Source organism: Mus musculus, chromosome 15, assembly GCF_000001635.26.
Source record: "Mus musculus strain C57BL/6J chromosome 15, GRCm38.p6 C57BL/6J".
Classification (NCBI taxonomy): Eukaryota; Metazoa; Chordata; class Mammalia; order Rodentia; family Muridae; genus Mus; species Mus musculus.
In genome coordinates, this window is record NC_000081.6 from 13,086,846 (window position 1) to 13,104,542 (window position 17,697).

Consider the following 17,697-nt stretch of genomic DNA (forward strand, 5'->3'; position numbering starts at 1 on the left):
TCTACAGTACAGCACAGTAAATTCCATAGATACCAAGAGGAGCTGTACTCTGGCAGTCTGTCTCTTGTGGACATTGTGTGGAGGGAGGGCCTAAAGAATAGCCCAGAAGATGAAGTGGATGAGATTTGCCATGGGCTGTGTAAAATGATGTGAGGTGCATAGAAGGGTGCACCAAATTCTGAGATATAAAAGCGAAACAAAACAAAATAAAACTCAACTCAACTAAACTAAGCTAAACATCCCCAAACCTTCATCTTTGACTAGTGAGTGCCCCCATCTTTAAAATCTGGCCTCTGTCTATGGCTCTGTACTCCCTTCTGATATGAAATGGTCGCAAATGGATACAGGCTATGGACAGGGAAATGTTATATTCCACGAAGCTGGTCCTGGGGGTATGGGGGTTTCTGGGAAGGAAGATAGAAATGCTTTCTTCCCCATTTCCTATTAATTTTACATAAGTCAGACATCGCACAAGTGGAGGCTGAATAAAGGCAAACGCTCCCTGTTCATCTGCTAACAGGAAACAAGTACTTTGGGTTTTCTGGGTCACGAGTGCCACTTTGACTCTCTTGGTTGTCAAATCTCTAAAGTTTGGACTCTTGGGTTTGTGACTTTTGCCTTTTTCGTGTCTGCAGGCAATTACCTTGGAGGACTGGGCGATTCTCCCTTTGCACTGATGGCCAACACTCACTCTGCCTTGAAGATGGAGTTCAGACACCATCACCGTCTCTAGGGGGTTCTGCGGAACCTTAAAGCCCGGCTGCCCCCACTCCCTTATTTTCCCATAATTCTTTGTGGATGTCACTTGACCACTGAACTTGATGGTTTTGCTATCGTGACTGACAGTCATGGGCTCTGGTTCTGGAAACTGACAACAGTGTCAGAATCATTAGTACTTAATTAAAAACCAACTTAATCCGAATCTCCACAGAGGTGAGACCCAGGTCAGGTACTTTTAAAAGTAGCAATTCTCAAACTTTTAATCTGTAAACTGCTCACCTGGGGATCTCCTTGAACTGAAGATTTGGATTCAGTAAGTACAGTGGCCCTCAAGCTGTGGGTCGTCACCCCCTGGGGGTGTGTGTCAAATGACACTTTCACAGGGGTTGTAGCATTAGGAAGGTTAAGAACCAAGAGTGTGACTTTCCAACAAGGTCTTATGAATGCTTCTTTGCTGAAACACCTCAAATTTGTTGCCCCCCACCAACAGTCTTACTTGAACCACTATCTATGTTTCTATTTGAAGCTCACACTGTTATAGCGTCTAGGGCCATTCCTTCGCATCCTGCTAGCTTTATTTGCTACTGTGATTTTAAGCTTTTCCATGAGTGTACCCCAGCTCTGGCTTGTTCTTATATCTATGCTAATCTCCTCAGGGACACAACACAGTGGAAGAGGCTGACGAATGTGAGGACAAGAGCTGCTGCTGCTCCCTCATGTCCCAGTGCGGATCATACTTCTCCCTTCATGACTGTCCCAGCCCTGCCCACTTTCCTTGCTGGCTCTTGTGACCTTGTGTGACCCCTTCTCCCTTCACTCTCTACGTTTGCCCTCACGTTTTCCTTCCTCCCCCAACTCTCCCTTAGATTTACTTTGAAGAGACCAACACGAACAAAAGCACACGGCTTGTCTATCTGTGGAGTGTTTTCCTGTAAGTCCCATTTGTTCATTCAGCTCCATGATTTAACTTTGTGAGCGCTTCTGTCCTTCCATGTGTAGATCAGATCCATCTCTTTAATTTTAGGTAAAATGGTGCTAGGCTCTGAGTAATTACTACTTGGAGCACTGGCCACACTACTAAAAGTTAACTTACAGCCTCTGTGTGGATTCACACACCAACCTAACTAGAGTCCGTGGCTCCCAATGCTTACATAGCAGTACCCTGGGTGCTTCAGGCAGCTTAGCAGGAGCCTCACAGCAACGCCTGACATCTGCCCATCAATTTGCCATTCCTAGCTCAAGGCAGTTCACAGATTTTACAGCAGGTGGCGCTATGTTCCTTTTGATGATGTCATACTCAGTGCCTGGGTTTCCCCTCAATGGCTGGGAAGCATCTACAGGGTAGACTTCAGGGTGGACAGGGCCGCTGGGGAGTGGGCCCCGGACTGTTTGAAAAGGTGTTCAAAGCCATCTAAGATACGGCCATTAGGAATGAGATAAAAATAGCAGTCTTTGTTAATTTACATGTATTATCATTTCAAAGGGTTATTGAGCTCTTAGAAGAGAACTTCTTACTGGGTTATTTTAGTCTAACTGTTTACTACATGAGACCACTAGGTATTTCTTTTTGCCTAAGGCCGGCCTGAGAAACAGCCCTGTGGCCCTCAAGAACTTTGGAACCATTGCCCTAGTCCAGACACAATTCCTCTGAGTCATCTCGTCAGCTGTCTTCTCTTCCAAGTTAGTTAAAGTTAAAAGTTGTCACCCGTGTCGGCACAGTGAAGGCCCACTCTGCTTCTCCTTTTTTGTCTTTCTTTTGAAAAAATAATTTTTTTTAAAAGGTGGGCAAGATTGAACCTGGGGCCTTGACTTGTTAGGCAAGCATTCTACCCCTCAGCCACCACCCCAGCTTTTCCTCCGTCTTTTTCTAATTTTTTTCTTATTTTCTTCTGCTTTTAATTCGGATAATAGTTGTCTGTTGGTATCACACTTGTGCAGAGATGGATTTGAGAAACGGCCGTCTCCACACTACGAGAACGACCCTCATGTCCCCTAGAGTGGCCCGTGCAGGGCGAGGACAACGCCAGTTCTCACTGTCGGTCTTTTTTCTCCAGCTAACATTGCTAATGTGTTTTGACCTCAGAGAGGAGGAGGGCAACAGGACAAAGCAGAGGACTGTGAGGGTGAGGAAGGGAACTGTACGGAATTGCCAGTAGACTATCCAGATACAATCAGCGTGGGGAAAGCCGTGGCTGGGGACCGACTCCGCTATTAATTGCCATATATTTTAGTCACTGAGATTTGCTGATGACCGTAGTTTGCTTCTGCAGGGTTAGAAGACTCAATATCCCACTTCATTATGCATAGACTTGGTGGAGCATGTACAATGAGTTTTTCAACAGTTTTAGAGATTTCAAGCGGATTGGCCAATGGTGCCCATCTCACTGGTGCTTCCACGTGACTCTGCTTCCGGAGGACTCCGGGGGCAGGAGATTGAGGCTCAACTTCCCACCTGGAGAAGCCAAAAGCCTGGAAGGTTTCTTACCAATCCTGGCAACTGGCAGTTTAGGGAGGCAGTTTTGGACCTGTCCATAGCTTGCATCGTATCCCCATGGCTACTTCCCCTATCACCATTATAAGTGTTAAGCTGAAGCCTGGACGTTAAGAGTCTGTGGTATTATTGGCATTAAAGGTACCACAATTTAGGAAGGAAAACCAAGCGGGGGAGGGGGTTTCAATCATTTTGACAAAGAGCTTTTTAAAGCTTAATCTTCTATGGTAATAATGCTATTTGCATTGTAAAAGTGCTTTAAAGATTAAAAGAAAAAAAACTATTACTCCATTAACACTGTAGCGACAAGTTGCACAGAGGAAGTGAGGCGCACACAAGGGAAGCCTGTGTTCTATCGGCCCCGCCAGGTGTGAGTTGCAAAGCAAGTTGGTTACAAGATCTTTGGGCATCAGTGTCACTGTCCTCAGCTCTCTGGATATTTCCTCTTTTACTTTATTCCACATTAATAATTCACCTCCCTGGAACACTGCCTGGCTGTCTCAACCTAAGCCTCCTTCATTTATAGTGGTAAATACGTAAGGGGAATGTTTGCACAGAGTTACTCAGGGATATTTGATCACAGATTGAAATGTGAACATGCAGCCTTAGGAATCTGCAAAATTTATGCTATTTGCCTGATCTCCTGATGAAGGTATTTTAAAATCAATCATAGGAAGAGGCATTTTGTCATCTATCTTTTTTATGTTCATTCTCAATTTAAGAGGCGCGTGAAAATTATTTTTCTTGTCCACACCATTTAATGAAATCCAGACTCAACAAGCTATGAACAGGCACCCCTGGTTTGTCTTGTACATTATGGCCCAGGTCAAATTTTTCTTCAGCACGATAGCTGATGATACAATTAGGTGACATTCGTCATGACAGGTGAAGGATGAACGAGAGCCTCACACTCTACTTTCTAGTCAATAAAATGGTCAGATGCTATCTAGAAATAGCACCTTTGTGTAACATGAATCTTTCATCAACCTTGCTACAGTTAAATCTAAGAATTTAAAATGCTTGCTTCTTGCCAATTATCTGGGATAAGACTAACCACTACCACTTGCAGCAACAGTAACTACCCCATTTAACCTCCGGGGTTGAGTTTTGCCAAGAAAAGGCATTGTCTGCTCTGAGAGCCAAGGGTGCTGGGAGAAGCAAAGCTAAGAAATAGTTAATGTGACTCAGGCTCAGGATGTTTGCTTTCAAAATGAGAAAAGGACTTGTTCCTCTCACAGCACAGTCATTCTATTTTTAATAGACCCCACTTTACAGGCTGGCTGGACCCCATTTTTCCAGCTAAAGTAAAAAAAAAAATTAAAGGATTTATGATAATCCTCCGTGGATGGTTGTGGGCGGTTCGTTTTTCCACCAGAGCATTCTCTCTCTGTTACACTACAAACATTTCTCAGCTTCTTGCTACACTTTCATCCCGCAACTACTCAAGCGAGAAGAGGAAAAAAAAAGTCTCACCAGATAAGCAACAATTCATACTGTATTGGGGAATAGCTCACATTCTCCCTGTCTATTTCTTAGCAGTAACTTCTTCAGGCTTTTAAGCCTAGACTGTCGAAACACCCAAAGGAGGCCTACCTTGCCCACGTACTGATAATCGGATCCCGTGTATTCCTCCAGGAGGAAGAACTGATTCCACATCCAACTCCTTTTCGAACGGCTCAGCTCATTCCTGCTGTTTGCAGAGAGCTCCAGGGCTTTCCTCTTTGCTGGGAAGCCACTAGTCCTTTTAGATAATGGGTTTGAGAAAGTTGGGTAGGGCTGGCCGACCCAAAAGAGCAGCAAGAAGTACCGGTAAGTTCTCATGATGCTGGCAAGGCAGGCAGTCGAGTCTGGGTGTGAGCTCCCCTTTTCTTAATACGCCTCTTTTCACTGCACCAAATCCAGGCTCATTCCTCCTTCCTTCCTTAATGTTCTTTGCTTGGCTTTCAGAGGGTACCTGGAAAGAATAATAACATATCAAGCACTTTTAGAGATGCTTAAAATTCAGTGTTAGAGCAAATAGGCAGGAGCAAGAATGTAGAAACTTGAATGGCAAAATAACAACAAAAAAAGTTGGCTATCAATTTTGAAATGAGGGCAATCGTCTTTTAGGTACACAGAAGGGGATGCGCAGAATGGGAGGCGCGTACCCAGCGGGAACTGCTCTTTCTGGTTTTCCTTTTATATCTCTTGCAAATCCGACGTTAAGTAATCGCTCTGCTAGAGTTCAACGCGCCAGGATGGATAATTTCACTACTCGTTTGCTTTGGAATATGTGGGCCGAGATCTGGTTAGAGGAAACGAGTTTGTGTTTCTGATTCCATTTGCATATTTATATCTCCATGAACAAGTCCAAGGCAAAGAATACCATAGACAATTTAAATTCAATTGCAAGTGGATCATTTGGAAATTTCACTGGAAGATTTTTGAGCACCTGGGATGCACCAGGCAGGAGGCGAGGCAGAACTTGTTCTGCAGACTCTTGGCTGAGGAGATGTGTGATGATGGATCAGCTGGGTCAAATAAGGTTGGAAAACACTGTATGCCTTTCTTCCAAATGAAGATTTGCGGAGGGAAGTTTCTGAAGTGATGTGTGTGTGTGTGTGTGTGTGTGTGTGTGTGTGTGTGTGTGTGTGTATGTATAACAGTGGTGACGGTAGGCTTGTCTTTAATCTAAACTTTGCAAACTTTGATCACACCCCTCCATGAGAACTATTTACGCCATACTATAAATGTATATATGCATAAATGCACTGTGTCAGTTCACTGAGAAACTGGCTCTAGAAAGTCACTTGTCTCAGAATGTCACCCAAAGACCCCTTGTCTGGGGATGGGTGGTCTCCTGAACTCTGACAGGGAGGAAAGATACCAGAAAGCAGGCCATGAGCATTGTGTCCTACAGAGTAGCTAAGAGGTATGCCTGCTTTCCGCCTGAGGTGACTATCGTCTTTCCCACGCCAGGTAAATGTCTCCTGTGGAAACAGGAAGCTGGAAGTTCAACCAGGAGAAGCTTGTCTGTGGAAAGCTCAGTTGGGGACTGGAGCCGAGGTTGTGAGTTCCTGATTCGATGACACTTTTCCCCCTTTCTGTTGTGACTGCCTATCAGGTACTTTCTATGTATCAATTTACTTCTGTTTGTGATCTATTTAGCGAATGCCCTCATTAGAAACCAAAGGGATAGATCATCTTCTCGATCATGCGGAATAAACATGTAAGAGTTAAATAAGCGGTATTCCAATTTCCCTAGGAAATCCTTGACTTGTATCTCTAAATTTCACTTGTGTCATCGACAATGATGGCCAAGTTGTTTCTGATTTTCACAAATGCATTAAGCAGACCCCGGTATCACAGTGAGGACCACTGATTGTGGGCTTAAAAGTCAGCGATTAAACAATATGAGTAATTATTTTTGTGGCAAATATTAATTTTCAAGAAACCAACCTAATTTTTTTTAATCCCTGGGACTCTTGGTAAAGATGGCCATTTGATTCAATGGCTTACACAATTAAGGCCTTAACGCCATATTGCTTCCCTATGCTTTCCCCCTGCCTCAGATTCCAAAGGGCGTTGGCATCACAGTCCTGTCCCACCATAGCTGGCCTAAGTTTCCCAGAAAAAAAAAAGAATACAGTGGATCTAACAAATGACATATTGATCATGCTATTTGAATATGTTCTTGAATAGCGCACCCATAAACACAAGAGCTTTGGCATGAGAACACCACGTGAATCGGGCCAGAACATCCTCCTTAAGCCACAGGGATGCGCACGCCTTAGGCACTCTGTTCAGTATTTTTGTTTCCCTGAATCATAAAAGACAGACCCACTTGGTTCCTATCATTCGATCCCACAAATGCACAGGTGAGAAGGATTTTAACTTTTTGGTTTTCTTTAACCCCACCAGTGAGTAATTAGAGACATGTAACATGGTACTGAAAACATTGAACTATTCCATCATATTCAGCATCTTCAAACCTTGATTCAATTCTTACACATCTTCCTGACAGCAGGCTGGGGAGGCGGGAGGTCCGCAGGGGACTGAGCTTGGACTGATACTTATTAGTCAGGTTAGAAAAATGCCAGGCAACAGCACACTTGTGGCTCCTCGGCCCAGTCTGGACGTGGGCTGACTCTTCCTTCTCCTGTGGGTTGGAGCCGTGAGGGGCCCGAGCGCGCATGTGGAGAAAGCGCTCCAGTGACACTTATTCATTTTTAGAAATAGAGATTACACTGAGGTTGATTCAGTGAAAATTACATTTCCCCTAATTTCCCACATTCACCATTATTTGCAGAGACAAATCCTGCAGTGAAGAATTACAAGTCTGCTGCTCCACTCTGTGTGGGCCCCACGGTGCTGGCAGGAGAGAGGGATGTGGAGAATGGCGGTGTCAGCTGCTGAAAAGCCTGGCTCCTAAAGGCCATTTTAAAGAAGAATCGATCCCTGTGGGCGTTGTATGCAAACTCTACAAGCTGTTGCCACTTGAATATTAAATATTAGTTCTTTTTTAATACCACAGATACCAAAATGTCAAGTATTTCATTTTTTTTTCTTCTTAGTTGGTAATGAGCTTTTAAAGCGATGCAAATTTAAGCAGAGTTTCCAGTGTTCACTGTAATGTTAGTTTAGCTACAACCCAGTTCCTGTATCAATCTGACAGGCTGAGACCTAATGAAAAAAAAAAAGCCTCAATCTGTAAAACAGAATGACATCGATCTGCGCATATTTGATGCTAATGTTTTAGAAGGATGTATTTCTCGGCAATCTCTATGAATTTGGAAAAGCTACCTAATTCCATTTGACCTCGGGTGTTTCTTTTGTTGGCGTGGTTATTTTAGTATCTACCTCAGAGCGGGGCATTTTGAGGAGTAAATGAGTTTGCATTTCATGCAAAGAACCCAAAGTGATGCCTGACACTTACAAGTGCATTGCTAAGTAAGTACTAGATATTAGTATTCTCGTTATTAGTATTTGAGGTGCAATCACAGATCCAAATATAGCACACTGGGCGGGGCTGACGACGGTCAGGAAAGCATCTCTGAGTCAGAGTTCTTTCAAGAATAGGAAGACTTTAGACGCAGGGTGGATTCATTTGCTAATTGCTCACCTTTGTGTGGCCTTCCTCTCTGGCAGTTCTAGAGAAGACAAACCCTTATCCCTGTGACCACTGCTCACACCAAGGACAGGAACACAGACGAAAAGCAAAGCACTCACAGAACCTGTGTATTTTTCTTCCTGTCCATCTTACAATGATGAGATAAAGAATAAATCTTTACTTTATTCAGGTGTTAAAAAAAATAACAGTGCCAGCTTCAACGTAGTCGTTTTAGCTTTGTACAAATGGTTTTGGCAGTTAGCGTGCTGAGACGATCCTCCTGTAGTGTTAAGTAAGAATTTTATGTAGCTAGAATAAATATTATTTATGTTTTAGATTTTGCTTCATCCAACATTATGGGGTGTGTGTGTGTGTGTGGAATCAACACACTCCAAGCACGTGTCTGTAAGGCACGACAGTAACAACAGCAGCCTGGACCCCAGGGTTCAAGGCGTTGAAGGTCAGGGGCTGAGGAAGTGCTGAGGAGCATCAGAACTTTGAGGAATGGGGGAGGCCTGGCATTCCTGAACAGTGGAGCTCCGAGAGGTACAGAGGTGCCTGTGGCAAGCGGCTCACGCTGTAGGCTTCCTAAGTCAGCTGGCAGGACAAAGAGCTCAGGCTGCACACACATACTGGATTTTAAAATAGCAGGCACGGGGTCCAAGAACCAGAAGATAGTGGGAGGGGGAGAGCCCTCCCTTGTGTGTTCCTCCTTACCCCTTCTTTTATGCCTGTTGGCATCAAGAGCAAATCAGTTATGTGTCTAACTGCTAGACTCACAAACAACTCTATAAAAACTCAAATTGAACTGTCTAATTACAGTCTAATGGTGGTTTAAGAAGACTCTGACTCTACTTTGGAGTTTTCTTTTGGGAGCAAATTTGATGTTTCTTAAAGGCAATTGTTGTAAGCTCTGAAAGATGGTTTGTGACAGCGCTTAATCCAGACAAAGAGTTTGTCTTGTGGAAACTTTATTTTAGTGATATGCAAAATCTAATTGAGGTGTTTATGTATAAAGGGGCAGGCCCCCAGCCTGCTTTAGTAACTGTATATGTGGAGACTGTATTTGCATAGAAGATGATATAAATTTCAATCTTCATAAGAATCCTTAGTCAAGCCCAGGTTTTACTCACACTTTGCCACTTAGAAAGTTGGACACATCAATTCAGGTTCTACCAACTTCCAACATGCAATGATTAATCCAAAAGCTGAGTTGATGTTTTCCATTGATTAGCAAAGCCTTTCCCTTCAACTGTCAAACATTAATAATATAAACATGTTTCATTGGTTGTGTGGAGCGAGAAGAAGAATTACAAGGTCTTCAAGTTCCCTAGAGCACTTGGAAATCACCTTTCACTCACAAATCATTAATATGCTAATTAGAAAATGTCTCCATTGATTGAATTGCTTCTCTGGCGACTTCTGTTTGCTAACAGTTTGAATGACTCAACTGTATTATCTGGTTTTGAATCTGATTCTATTAAACTATTTGCAGACAAACAGTATTAGATATATTGAAAGATGTAATTACAGTGATGCTTTAAAGTCCAGCATACATTTTTCCCTAGTGATCTTGATTGACTGTAATCAGGCAGTGGCACTACCTAGTCTACAAACCCATTGTTTCATTTGTGGGGTCTTTAGTTTGGTATTGAAAGAGCTACAAAAACTCAGTAATGTTGTTAATCTGCTTCCAACACTGACCATAGTAAAAGAATTTAAAAATTGACTATGAAATGATTTCTTTAGGTAAATGATGTTGAAAATATGCATTTATATTATATAATAGCATAATATGTTGCTTGAGATTATCCACAGAAACCATTGCTCTAAGTATCATCTGCACTAAGTCATCTAACCCATAAGTATAGCTTTTTAGCCTCTGTCCCATCAGTCCCTTATTAATTTTTAGTACCTTTCTTTTCCATTTTATAATTAATGAAGTAGAAAGCAGCTAGTAGTTTATAACTACTTAGCTTTATTCCTGACCTCACTGCACCCCAAACATGAATATGATGTTCTTTTTAAAAATGATCATTAGGCAGTTTCATACATTAATATAATGAATTTTAGTTGTGTTTTCTCCCTGATTCTTGGCCCATCCCTCTCTCTCTCTCCTGTTGAAACTCATCTCCTTTTAAAGTTCTTTCTGTGTGATCCACTAAGTTGAATTGAGAGTTTCTTGCTTGGGTGCGGGTGGCAGGTTATTTATTGGAGCAAGGGCAACTATCAGTGGCCATACTACTGAATAAGTGATATGGCCTCCTCCAACAGCGTTTAGCTGTTGATCGACCTTTAGGTTGGGGAGGGACCTCATGGGTCCTCTGCTGTTCACAAAGGAGGTGGGGACAGGGCCAGACTTGTGTGGGTCTTGTTCAGATGACCACAGCTGCAGCGGGTGCAAATGTGTATAGCTGTTTTGTCACATCTAGAAGACTCTGTTTTGCTAAATACCTCTTCACATGCTAGCTCTTTTATTCTTTATGCTTCCTCGGACCACGTTCTCTAGTCCTACTCTGAGGGCAATGGGGATGTTGTTTAGTACATTAAAATCTAGCAGTTAAAGAAGCAGAACATATACCCAGATGAGGTAAACTGTGATGCCCCGGAGACCCATAAAAAAGAGTTAATAGCCAATTAGGTTTGTTAAGATTATTTTTTTAAATCACCGAACAAACTTTGTGACTAGGTTGCTATGCGCTGTGACTAAGCACATCTTTTGGACATGAAGGGTGACACGAGGGTAGCACCATCACAAACTATTTGGTAGGGATTTCACTTGAAGTCTTCATTTCTAAGCCCCCATTCCATTTTTCCGTAAATGTCAAAGTCACTGTTGAGTAAAATTGGTTCCGTTTCATGTGTGTAATGAACTCCACTGAAATGTGTCAAGCAGCCCTGGCACCTCTCACCGTGTAGCACTTCTGTGCCAATGAATCATCACAGCAGCAGCCATCAGATGATGCCCGATTTTTTTTTATAAATGTTTATATTTGTGAATAACATGCCAAGCTGTTTGCAAACGAATGCTTTTCCAGATGAAGCCATTTCAGCAATATTCCCCTCATTCTAAAATCATATCCCACACATTAGATTAATGAAGATAAAATCAAATGTGGTACGGCACATAACGTGGGGTTTTATATGGAGTTGGGGCTGAAGTAGGATTTGGTTTGAGATTCACAAACACATGTGAATTAAAGACCACTTTTTGTTCTGAGTCATGTAGAAAAACGCCTATGTAATGTTATTGTCAGAGACGTCCTCGCAATGTGGGCAAGACCAGACTCTGCATGCCATGTATCTGGGTTAGATATCTGTCTGCCCAACAATCATTGGACAAATAGAGGCCCTCAGTTTTCTTTATTCTAGTAGCTACCTCTCAGATGCCTGTGAAGAAGAAATTAAACATCTGAATATGTGTGGTTTGGCTTTTACACTCAAATGCCTACCATGAATCGAAGTCCGAGAATGGCTTAGCAGAGAGTACATACATGCCACCTTTGGGACATGCACTGCCTCTCAAGTTTTCTATTTTTGTCTTTTAAAAATCAAGCATCTTCTTCCTCTGCAGAGCGAGGTAACCGAGTCACAGCAGAACACGCATGGTATGGACTCACTGAGAAGTGGATATTAACCCCAAAGCTTGGAATACCCAAGCTACAATTCACAGACCACATGAAGCTCAAGAAGAAGGAAGACCAAAGTCTTTGGTCCTTCTTAGAAAGGGGGAACAAAATACCCATAGGAGGAGATAGAGAAACAAAGTGTGGAGCAGATACTGAAGTAATGGCTATCTGGAGACTGCCCCACCTGGGAATCCATCCCATAAACAGTTACCAAACCCTGACACTATTGTGGAAGCCAACAAGTGCTTGCTGACAGGAGCCTGATATAGCTGTCTCCCGAGAGGCTCTGACAGTGCCTGACAGAGGTGGATGCTCTCAGTCAACTATTGGACTGAGTGCAGGGTCCCTGATGGAGAAGCTAGAGAAAGTACCCAAGGAGCTGAAGGGGCTTGCAGCCCCATAGGAGGAACAACAATCTGAACTAACCAGTACCCCCAGAGCTCCCATGGAATAAACCACCAACCAAAGAGTACACATGGTGGGACTCATGTCTCCTATTACATATGTAGCAGAGGATGGCCTAGTCAGGCATCAATGAGAGGAGAGGCCCTTGGTCCTGTGAAGGCTCTATGCCCCAGTTTAGGGAAATGACAGGACCAGGAAGCAGGAGTGGGTGGGTTGGTGAGTGGGAGTGGGGGAGAGGATGTGATAGGGGGTTTTCGGAGGGAAAACGAGGAAAGGGGATAACATTTGAAATGTCAATAAAGAAACTAATAAAAAAATCAAGCGTCAATGGTATTATGTAGTTATAAACACAAACTACAAAGGTAACCCACAGGACAAGATATAATAGGGCTTGAATATTGTGGGTGTTATCAACTACTCTCAGATTGGATTTGAGGCCTGCTCAATAGGACAGAATACGCACCTGGTACTGTACACCCAGTTAAAATCCTCTGGCTAGAGAGGTCATAGTCCCCAGGGTTGAATTCATTACTGTTGTTTAGCAGCATTGTGATGGTACCAAACTGCAATCAAAATACAGTTTATACCCGTAGTCACATCTACTCTCATCCTTAATGAGAGAAGCTCCTCTTTGCAGTGAAAGTTGGTGAATGTAGCTGCTCCTAGCTGCTCAAGATGCTTAGAATAATTAATAGATGTGTGCTTAGCCCTAAGCAGGACATTTATATCACTTCCCTTGGGTCACGTGATACCATGGAAGAGAAAGCAGAGCACATATGTATGAGCCTGAAGGAAGCAGGACTGTGAAATGCCATCTTTCGGACATTACCAAGCTCTTGCAAAAAGGATCTCACAGCAGCTACAAATGCTTGCTCTGGGCCTGTAGAGACTGGGTCTGTGGACAGCCAATCATGGATTGATGTGGGCCTCTAATGAACTATTATGGAGTAGTCGTTGTCTTAACTTGTATAATTCAAGATAGCCCACCAGAGTCCAGTGGATGGTTCCAAACCTGTGGGCACAAGTATGGTCCTGGCTAAAATCAGTGGGGCCAATGAGAGAAATAAAAAGGTATGAGAAGAGAACCTGTGGAGAGAAGGGAAGATAATAGGGAAAGGTGAATGAGAGAGGAGAGGAAACAGAATATACTGTATGTGTGTGAAATTACCTAGTAACAGATTTAATCAATTTAAGGAATAAAATTTTAAATCATGTTAACCTTCAAAAATGAGCAGATCCCTATTTCTGGACTAAGTCTGCACCTCCGTGGCTCTCACGTTTACGTGCGGAGCTGTAGCCCTGCCCTCTACAGCAGGAATAGCTGGCTTGCCACTGCGCCTGATTGCATCCCCCTGTGACAGCTTACACCCAACTATCATTTGTCACCTTCCTTTCATGAAACCACTTGCAACATTCCCTCATGTAGCTTGCCCGGCTCTGAGGGGCCTTCAGGCCTGTGAGCCTTGTCTTTCTCTACAAAAACTTACTCATGCAAAGAAAGGAAAAGGGAAAGTATTTTATACTTTTAATTAGCTGTTCATGGTGTGAATTTTAAGTGTTTCTGAAGCAGACCATATGTTTAGGCTACAGAAATGTATGAAAGGCTTGGTTTCATATTATTCTGTTTTTATGTTTGGTTTCTCTGGCCGTGACATTATTTTATATATTTTTGGACACGTTGCCACTTAAGACAAAACAGCTTAAGTACGACTGGGAGATGTCAAAACTCACTAACCAATTAGTATGAATAGACTCCCGATTTCACTGAGTTTGTACTTTCTTTCAAGACTTAATGAAAGGGCAACTTGGGAGAATTTGCTGTAGCTATGGGCAGGCAGGGGACAGGGTATTTTTGTTTATATGAGAAATTTAAGACAGGTCTATCCTTATTAAATTACAAAGAAGGTCACATGATTGGGCATGGTACATTCAAGGCTTAAACTTGCATAAAGCATAATGGGAGTGGAGTTGTTATTAATCATCTTTGGTGATGTAATTTATCAATTCTCATATCGAATCTTATTGATCATTTTATTTTTACCAGTGTCATCTAGCTCATCTATACTGTTTTGGTTATCAATTAGTACATCTTGTTTCTGGACCCACCATATGCTAGACCCAAATCAAGTACCTTATGATAATCTTGTGAGTAGCTAATAGGAATAGAAGGTCAGAGAGGTAGAGCAGCTTGTTCAAGATCATTCAGTGAGCACATCCTACACCCTAACAGAGCCATTGGGTGAGAGTGGCCTTACCCTGAACCCCCTTGAGGGAGTCACAGGCCAGGCTTAATATAGCTGTGACCTTAGAATTGATTCCTCAGAAATAGCACCAGCACAGGTCTCCAAGGGGGCAAAATAGTCATCACAAAGCATATAAGCTAAATAAGAACAACAAACAAATATTTGCTCCAAGCCAAGAATAGGATATTTAAATTTTATAGCCATCGGTTGAGATGGGGTTGTCCTCTTATCTTGTTTTGTAGTTGAGAAACAGAGGTTTATAGGATCTGGAGTCTGTGCCCAAGTGAGTGACTGGCAGTCATTTACAGATTTCTTCTTAACCAAGACATCTACCATCCTATTTGTATTTTGCTTATGGAAGCAGCATCTAGATTTTTATTTACTCTCATTTCAGACAAAATTTGCACAAATTTATCATGAGCGTTCTAAATCCCCACCAAATTGAAAGATGAGGCGAGCTTACTGTTGGCTGGATTATTCACATTAGAGAGAGGGGAGCAACTGAAGCACAGAGAGTAGCTACAAAGGCAGGCAGAGGAGATGGAAGGAGGGAGACAAAGCCTGGCCTTGGGAGAGTGACAAAGACGTATGATCTAGTGCTGAGAGCAGAGCCTGGAATATAGCAACACCAAATAAAATAAGTGTCCATAGGCATGAAAGCATGCATGCAGACTGTAAGCATGCCATGAATGTGGAACTCTCTTCATGAGCTAATCTGATGTGACTAAGGACTAAGCATGAGTATATATGGACTTTGGAGGGCATGAAGGTATCACTGTGGTGGAAACACGACGCTTGGATACACACAACAATGGACCTTAAACAGCCCAGAAAAGATTCTGAATGGTCGGCAGGAGAAGATGTATATTATGTTAGATGTATAGAACGTAAGGATCACTGTACAATGATGTTCTAGTAGTATCTATAAGACCCCTCTCTCTCATTCACCTTGTGCACTTTTTTTGTACGTCTCTAGACTTTTGTCTCTCAAGTATGAAATTAGGGGGCTAGATTAGCACCAGGAGAAGCATATTAGACCCAGCTTACCCATATGTGTCCCTTCACTAATCCTTACAAGGCACAAGACATCGCCAAGGGGCTCGACACATTGAACTTCTGTTTCCTCACTTTTAACTCAAGAATAGTAAAGTTGGAGTTTCAGTAGAGGTGCTGATTAAAACATCCCTTGTTCCCTTTTAAGTCACAAAGGAATGAAGAAATAAAGGAGTAGTAGATGAAATAAAAGATACATTCCTCATTACTTTAAAAAAAAGTCAAGTGGAAAAAGATGGCTTAGTGTAAAAGTCAAGTAGGATTTCTAAGTAAACTCTAGAATTAGGTAGGCTCCCAAGAGGCCTAGGTTACCCTTTATTTTGCCTTTAAAAAAAGATGAGGGAAGAAACGGTTCGTACCTCTGGAATGCAGGTTCTGATTGTACAGTTCAGGTCCTGAGCTGTTGAGCTTCCTCTTCCATGCCTGGCCAGGTCAAGGTATGGAAGCAGCGGGCTGAAGAAAGTGATGGGTAGGTACCATTTCCACCTCCCCTGTCCCCCACTAATTAAACACATCATTAGAAACATAGTGTTCCCAAGAGCCGGTAAATCACTTATTATTTATTGATAATTCTTGAATTTACAGGTTTGCCCTTCGGAGTTGTTCACAACATCACTAAAAGGAAAAAATGTATGAATAATTTAAAGATGAAGAACTTAAAGGTTCCCTAAAAATATCTTTTGCTTCAGGTCAATCAATGCTTTCCAGACAAAATAAGTTCTTTTCCATCTTACCCCTCCTTCCCTAACACACACATGCATGCGCACACACACAGAAAGAAAGAATAATCATCTAGATGTTTTGATGTGCATCAAACACTCGTCTGTTAATACCATGAAGCTACTGAGGCTATTCTCAACCCAAGAGCAAAACAGTATTTTTAGAGGTGCGGGGAGGAAACAGTCAAAGCGTCACTGCTGTCTGGATAGCTTTGTGCCTTCAGTGTGTTTTATGTAACATTATTTGTAGACGACTCATACCCCAAATTAGATGCGTCTTAGAATATCTTGGTGTAATAATTTGGAAGAAATTTATTTTAATATATAACATGTGGCAATTTAAAGGGGCAGTGCAGCATCCAAAGAGTTCCTTAAAGTTAAGAAAAAAATGAAGGGGACTGTGAAGGTGAAGACATTTTAACTAATTGGAGATGTTAGCTGACCATCAAATTAAGCTCGTACTAGACAGCAAGACAATATGCTTGAATGGGATACTGGGTGCAGAATCAATTTTGATTGCCTTCATTTGAAAACTTTAATTAGAACCCCTGTTTACTTGAGTCAAATTGTGCATAAAATATCACACAAAAACATTTTAAAAGAGAATTTTAATTATACCACTAAAGAAATGCCCCTGTTCAATGTTTACTAAACACTTGCCAGAACAAGTTAATTAATACATGCTTAAATAAGTGAAAGAAAAACAAAGGGAAGAGCGAGAGAAACATCACATTTATCTCTTGTCAAGGTTTGCTGCAGTTGTCACCGGAGTTCCGTTTCCAATTTAACAACTGTCTGTCACAGTGCACATGTATAATTACAAACATTGGGGCAACTGAATCCAGCACAGGCCAGGGGCGAGTGCGTCCCCACTGGAAGCCCTTGTCTTCAGCAGTTTGCTCAGTGCTGTTGTTTGCCCCATGGTTGTCCAGCTGAGCCCTGGTCCCTTCATCTGAGTGGGACCCTGTCAGAATGCCCAGTCCTTCCTTCCTCGAATAGGTCAGGAATATGACTTTTTAATTCTTTTAAACTATAGAAAAGAATCTTGAATAAGAAAGATCATACAGGTGGAGAAAGCAAAGTTTGGGTGATACCGAGTTTTAAATTTCTAATTTCTAAAAAAAAAAAAATTCTAATTTCTAAAAAAAAAAAAAAAATTATATTTATTGGTGTGTGTGCGAGTGTGGGCCTGTTGTGGGTGGAGTCAGAGGACAGCTTTCAGGAGTTGATTCTCTCCTTCCATCACGTGGGTTCCAAGGACTGAACTCAGATCCTCAGCCTTGGCAGCCAGCACCTTTCCTGGCTGAGCCATCTCGCTAGCCCCTAGTTTTGTTTTAATCTGTTACCT

At 42.3% G+C, this 17,697-nt stretch overlaps 1 protein-coding gene and 1 long non-coding RNA gene across 7 annotated transcripts in view; one reads left to right on the forward strand and one right to left on the reverse strand.

Annotated features, from left to right (window-relative positions):
* The window catches only part of Cdh6 (cadherin 6), a 147,709-nt gene that overhangs the window by 58,147 nt on the left and 71,865 nt on the right, over positions 1–17,697 (reverse strand). For all 5 annotated transcript variants that reach the window (XM_017316421.2, XM_006520018.4, NM_007666.4 and 2 more), the window contains exon 2: positions 4,805–5,165. Coding sequence is in view for 4 of the 5 variants with exons in the window: in XM_006520018.4 (XP_006520081.1) it covers positions 4,805–5,032 (228 nt within the window). In the remaining variant the exon portion in view is untranslated. The remainder of the gene's footprint in view (positions 1–4,804; positions 5,166–17,697) is intronic.
* Gm35018 lies at positions 5,270–7,723 on the forward strand. Of its 2 annotated transcripts, XR_003951640.1 has the most exons (3): positions 5,270–5,735; positions 6,170–6,314; positions 7,500–7,723. It is a non-coding gene; the product is annotated as a predicted gene, 35018 (long non-coding RNA). The 2 variants fall into 2 exon arrangements; XR_875049.2 differs by lacking the exon at positions 5,270–5,735 and having other exon boundaries at positions 6,101–6,314.